The following is a 6,680-nucleotide window of genomic DNA, read 5'->3' on the forward strand; positions in this document are numbered from 1 at the left end:
GGCTATACCACATTATACCAGGTTGACATAAACAATCAGCTGTCAGCAATATTTACTTGCAAGAACCTTGAGCACCAAAATGACAGTAGCGCAGATCTCGAAAATCGAAAATAAAGGGCAATGATCGCGTCAAGCCGATGGCGCAACGGCCATCGCGGAATAAAAGTGATATATAGCAAACGCGTAGGGTAAGCTCGCTCTCTTAGCTACAAACAGCCGTGAAAAGTACCGCGTTTTTTTAAAACACACCCAATACTTTAGAAATATACGATTAGAATAAACGTAGTATATTTCAACCAAATATAAGTGTCGTTATTAAGAACGGTTAATCACGGTCGTCGAGGAGCCGACAAGTTGCGCTTGCAACATTTTTTTTAAAAAAACGCGCATAATTCGTGATTACGACGCGTTCGTATCCAGCCAACAGGCATCGTTAAAGTATCGCGAGTGCATAGTGAAGCTTGTGAATAGGATGTCCCGTACACCGATCCCGCATCAAGGAGAGCCTATTTGCGAAGGGCTGGAACCGCTTCCCCCCTCCGTAGACAATAGGCCAAGCAGCATCCGTGGATCCGGCAGAAACAGCACAGACCCATTGGCCAACTCTACAACCAGGCCTATGGAAGCTGGACGGCCATCCTCGAGAGCATCAAGCACGCGAAACGAGACCCTGAACGAGTTGGTGACGAGAGCTCGCGAAGCCAAACGCGAGTTGCGAGCAATCGAACGTGAAATAGCTGACGTTATGGTGGATTCAACGTCATCGATTGCTGTAAAGGAGAAAGAGATAAGCCAGTGGTTACACGATACTGATCGTATTGGAGAAGTAAATCCACATTATCCTGGGGTTCGTACTCAAGCACCCACTAACAGGACGATGCACCAGCAGAATTATGCTCTGCCGCCTTATACAACCGAGGCACCGCTCGGGCATCCGTCCGTAAGGATTCCCGCAGCGCGATCTACTACGATCGAGGAAGAGTTAAAAAGAATAGACAAGCAGTGTGAGGATCAGTTGCTTGAAGAAAGGTTGCGTGCAATTGAGCGATGTGAGCAACGACGAATGGCCGAAAAGAAACGATTGCTGGAAGACTCTGTACACGCTTCTACGAGCATTGCAAGGCAGCATGAAGAAACGTATAGAGCAGAGCCGTATAGACCATCCGTTAGTTTCGTTCCAGTGCAACCCGAACGAACGATGCATCGATCGATTCGCAACAACTCGACCATATTTCCGTCGTTTAACCAGAGTCAAATCTCCGCACGAAAGTGCACGAGTAAAGAGTTGCCAATATTCGGTGGCGACCCTAAAGAGTGGATGGCTTTCATATCATATTATGAGCACTCTACCGCGATATGTGGCTATACAAACGGTGAGAACATGTTGCGGTTACAAGCGTGCCTGAAAGGGAAGGCGCGTGAAGCAGTTGGAAGTTGCCTGTTGTATCCTGATAGCATTCCCGAAGCCATCGAGATCCTGAAAGAGTGTTATGGCCGTCCGGAAATAGTGGTGAACACTCTGATGGCCAACATAAGACGCATGCCGCCCCCGAAGGATGACAGTTTCGACGCGTTGGTGAACTATGGCGTAGCAGTGCGGAACTTCTGTGCATCGATAGCGGGTTCCGGTCTGCATAGCTACTTCGACGGAGGTCCGTTGCTGGAAGAACTCGTAGACAAGCTGCCGACTTACGTGAGGCTGAACTGGTATTACTACCAAAACGACTGCACGCATGTCACGCTGGCGACATTCAACGATTGGGTGAAGGAACTAGTCCGCGCAGCTAGCCGGGGAGTGAAACATACTAGCGGTCGTAGAGAGGTGAAACATGACGGTAACAATCGTCAGCACGACCGTAAGTACGCTCACCAAAATGTTCATTCCACAGGTTTGTCCGTAAAACCAGTATCGAAGTCACCGGTGGTTGAGGTTGACATCAAGCGGTGTGTTGCGTGTCAGGAGAAGTGTGTAAATTTATCCGACTGCGGTAAATTCCAGGCTATGAGTGTTAACGCTCGTTGGACCCTAATTAAGCGTGAGGGCCTTTGCAGAACGTGTCTTTGCAAGCACTCAAGTGCTTGTCCCGTTGATGCTTTGTGCGGTGTAAATGGATGCGAGCGTCGACATCATCGTTTGCTGCATTCTCCCGGTAGTAATAAGGTTCAACCCATTACCAGCCAAGAAGGAGGTCCTGTCACTGCTAATTGCAACGTACACTCTGTTCCGCCCGGAGGTGTAATGCTGAAATACGTTCCGGTTACGCTGTACGGCAACGGTACGCAGGTGGATACGATGGCGCTTCTGGATGATGGATCCTCGGCCACCTTCATGGAGCACGATCTATTGAAAGAGCTGGGTATTAGTGGCAAGCCTCGCCCCTTGTGCATTTCGTGGACCGGTAACCAGAGCAGGGTTGAGGACAAGTCTGTCGAGCTATCCGTAAGGATATCAGGTGTAGGCATACCAGGTATCTACAATATGCGTGCTGTACACACTGTGCGTACTCTCGGGTTGAGTAAGCAGTCATTAGCACCGTCCCAGCTGGCCGTCGAATACGATCATCTTAGAGGGTTACCCTTGCCATCGTATCACAATATTTCCGCTAGGATTCTGATTGGGGTTGATAACTGTTTCTTGAGCCAAATACTGAAGACCGTTGAAGGAAGACCGGACGAGCCGGCCGCTTCGAAAACTCGACTTGGTTGGGTGGTGTATGGTCCATATCAGCAGACATCGAAGGATGCGATAACGAAGCGCGTTAAATCCATGAACGTGCATATTTGCCCCTGCAGTGAAAATAGAGATAGTGAGATGGATCTGGCATTAAGGAAATACTTCTCTTTTGAGTCACTGGGAGTATACCATCCCGTTAAACAGCTTCGTTCAGGTGATGAAGAGCGTGCACTCAACATTCTTGCCTCCAAAGTTCGGTTGATAGATGGTCGGTATGAAGCTGGCCTCTTATGGAAGTACGAAACGATTAAGCTACCAGATAGCCGTGCTATGGCATTGAGACGTCATGACTGCCTGGAGAGGAAGCTGCGCCGTGACCCACACCTGGCTAAGGCAATGCACACCAAGATTATAGAATACGAAGAGCGAGGGTACATAAGAAAGCTTACCCCTACAGAGCGAAGTACCAAAGACCCAAACGATTGGTACTTGCCTATCTTTCCCGTCATCAACCCAAATAAGCCGGGAAAGGTTCGAGTTGTGTTTGATGCTGCTGCGAAGGTGAATGGACTGAGCTTGAATTCGGTTTTACTTACTGGACCGGACCAACTCGTTGGACTTCTGACTGTCCTCTACAAGTTCCGCGAGTATAAGATTGCCGTAACCGGTGACATTCGTGAAATGTTTTTTCAGGTCCGAATGAACGAACGCGACCAACGTAGCCAGATGTTTTTCTGGAACGATGGTAAGATCGGTAGCCTACCAGAACAGTACGTACTAAGTGTGATGACATTCGGAGCTGCATGTTCGCCAAGCACAGCACATTATGTGAAAAACATAAATGCCGACCGTTTTGTTAAAGAATACCCTCGAGCCGTCGAGTGTATCAAATACGAGCATTATGTGGATGACATGCTCGCCAGCGTAGAGACAGAGGAGGAAGCCATAAAACTAGCACGTGATGTCCGTTTCGTCCATTCACAGGGCGGGTTTGAGATCCGCAACTGGTTGTCTAATTCCACAAGGGTGAAGAGTGTGATGAACGGAAACGATTCCGCCGATATTGACATGCCCATCGAAATAGAAATGTCAACGGAAAAGGTGCTTGGTATGTGGTGGAACACGGAGACGGATGTGTTCACCTTTAAAATCTCTCCGCGATACCATCCACAACAATTACTCAACGGAAAGGCACCAACAAAGAGAGAAATATTGCGGATCCTAATGTCCATATACGATCCCATGGGATTAATCGGCCACCTTCTAATGTACCTGAAGATCCTGCTGCAGGAAGTTTGGCGCACTAAGATCACCTGGGATGGAGAAATCACAGGTACCCTTCTCGATAAGTGGCATGTTTGGTTATCTGTCTTACCTAACATACAGGCAGTGAGCATTCCTAGATGTTACCGACAAGCCACGACGGATAAATACGCGAGCGTAGAACTACATGTTTTTTGTGACGCCAGCGAAAACGGAATGGCTGCTATCGCCTATCTTAGGTTTGAAGGAAGTGGGTTGATAGAGTGCGCGCTGGTGGGTTCGAAAACAAAAGTCGCTCCTTTAACCTTTACATCTATACCACGACTGGAGCTACAGGCTGCAGTAATAGGAGCACGCTTGGCAAACACTATAAAAGCATCACATCGTCTACATTTTGCGCGAGAAGTATTCTGGACCGACTCCAAGACTGTCATATGCTGGATAAATGCAGACCACCGAAGATACAGTCAATTTGTTGCGGTACGAGTAAGCGAGATCGTAGAAACCACCAAAGCTACTGATTGGAACTGGATATCCACCAAAACAAATGTAGCCGATGAGGGTACGAAATGGCAGAAACTACCAGACCTCAGCCCAAGTAGTAGATGGTTCCGTGGACCTGACTTCCTATGGAACCCATCCAGAGAGTGGCCGGACACGAAGATAGAGCCAAGTGAAACGGACGAAGAAGTGCGTCGCCATCTACTACACCACGCACTTAATGCACCGAATATAGATTTCGCTCGTTTTTCTAAGTGGAAGAGGTTACAAAGAACGGTTGCATATATTTACCGATTTATACGCAACTCCCGCACAGGAAATTTTAAAGAGGCCAGGCAATCGGGAGCACTAACACAAGTGGAGTTGGAATGCGCAGAGTATGCAATCTACCGACAAATCCAAAAGGATGAATATGCAGATGATATTCGATCGTTGAGCGATAGTGAGCTGCAAAAACATCCGTGGCGGCAACCACTTAAAAAATCGAGCCCGTTGTACAAGCTGAGCCCTGTAATCGACAAACAAGGAGTCCTCCGTATGATGGGAAGGATCGACAAGTGCGTGTGGGTAGGCGATGACGCAAAAAGACCCATTATCATCCCCAATCACCACTACGTGACCGATCTGTTGATCAGCTGGTACCACGAAAGGTATCGACACGCGAACCACCAAACTGCGATGAACGAGATAAGGCTGAAGTATTATCTCTCACGACTAAAATTTACTTACAGCCGAGTAAGACGCAGCTGCCAGTACTGCAAGGTGCGTCATGCGGTCCCACAGAATCCTGCGATGGGAAACCTCCCGTATCAACGACTGGCTGCCTATCAGCGACCCTTCTCATACACCGGAATCGACTATTTCGGACCAATGATAGTCGCAGTGGGCAGGAGAACCGAAAAACGGTGGGGAGTGATGTTCACCTGCCTTACCACCAGAGGCATTCACATTGAGGTTGCGAGCAGTCTATCTACTGACTCGTGTATATTTGCGATCCGCAATTTTATAGCCAGGAAAGGAACGCCTCTGGAGTTCGTGAGCGATCGGGGCACTAACTTTGTGGGCGCATCACGTGAGCTTAAGGAAGCGTCTGCGCTAGTAGATACTGATCGGCTAATGGCGGAATTTGTGCAACCAGGAACGAAATGGGTGTTTAACCCTCCGGCATCACCCCATTTTGGTGGGTCATGGGAAAGACTTATACAATCGGTAAAGAAGACGCTTTCCTCCTTCGATCTTCCCCATCATCCCGTCGACGAGTTACTACGCGCTAGGTTGAGTGAAGTGGAATTGATAGTGAATTCGCGACCATTGACAGACGTTCCGGTTGAAGACGAAACTGATCCACCACTAACGCCAAACCACTTCATTCTAGGTAGCTCAAATGGGAGCAAGCCACCGCTACCATTCGACGATTCCATTCCGTCCATACGTAGGTCCTGGAAGGCAGCACAACAATTCGCAGATATATTCTGGAAAAGATGGGTGAACGAATACCTACCGACGCTGACTAGACGGACCAAGTGGTACCAACCGACGAAGCCGCTGGAAGAGGGTGATCTGGTGTTGATTGCTGATGGAAACAACCCAAGAAACTGCTGGCCTAGGGGACGGATCGTGAAGGTGTGTCGTACGACAGACAATCAGGTGCGGCGCGTGACGGTGCAAACGAAAAGCGGATTGTTAGAGCGACCAGCTGTTAACATTGCGTTATTAGATGTCGGCACAACGGAGGCAGGCCACTAAAGCGGCATACCGGTGGGGAGAATGTTACGTTGTAACCGTGCCGACGAAATGCATGGCTATACCACATTATACCAGGTTGACATAAACAATCAGCTGTCAGCAATATTTACTTGCAAGAACCTTGAGCACCAAAATGACAGTAGCGCAGATCTCGAAAATCGAAAATAAAGGGCAATGATCGCGTCAAGCCGATGGCGCAACGGCCATCGCGGAATAAAAGTGATATATAGCAAACGCGTAGGGTAAGCTCGCTCTCTTAGCTACAAACAGCCGTGAAAAGTACCGCGTTTTTTTAAAACACACCCAATACTTTAGAAATATACGATTAGAATAAACGTAGTATATTTCAACCAAATATAAGTGTCGTTATTAAGAACGGTTAATCACGGTCGTCGAGGAGCCGACAAGTTGCGCTTGCAACAACTCGACTTTGACAAATCATTTTTTCAGAGACTAACCAAAACATCGTTTTTGAGCCCCCAAAATAATGAAAAGT

At 48.1% G+C, this 6,680-nt stretch overlaps 1 protein-coding gene across 1 annotated transcript; it reads left to right on the forward strand.

Moving 5' to 3' along the window:
* The first annotated feature begins 1,381 nt into the window (after positions 1-1,381).
* On the forward strand, positions 1,382-6,184 carry LOC128716930 (uncharacterized). The gene is made up of 4 exons (XM_053811396.1): positions 1,382-1,856; positions 1,908-4,007; positions 4,755-5,088; positions 5,170-6,184. Exons 1-4 carry the CDS (start codon positions 1,382-1,384, stop codon positions 6,182-6,184), a joined length of 3,924 nt encoding a protein of 1,307 aa, XP_053667371.1.
* The last annotated feature ends 496 nt before the right edge of the window (positions 6,185-6,680 follow it).

The sequence above is a fragment of the Anopheles marshallii genome (assembly GCF_943734725.1).
Source record: "Anopheles marshallii chromosome X unlocalized genomic scaffold, idAnoMarsDA_429_01 X_unloc_14, whole genome shotgun sequence".
Lineage (NCBI taxonomy): Eukaryota > Metazoa > Arthropoda > Insecta > Diptera > Culicidae > Anopheles > Anopheles marshallii.

Excerpts from the sequence above, each read along its gene's own strand:
- LOC128716930 (XM_053811396.1), top strand. The coding sequence starts at position 1,382 with ATGTTGCGGTTACAAGCGTGCCTGAAAGGGAAGGCGCGTGAAGCAGTT. Across the intron at positions 1,857-1,907 it reads TAACAATCGTCAGCACGACC|TATCGAAGTCACCGGTGGTT; the intron begins GTAAGTACGCTC and ends CCGTAAAACCAG. Across the intron at positions 4,008-4,754 it reads CTGGGATGGAGAAATCACAG|GAAATTTTAAAGAGGCCAGG; the intron begins GTACCCTTCTCG and ends ACTCCCGCACAG.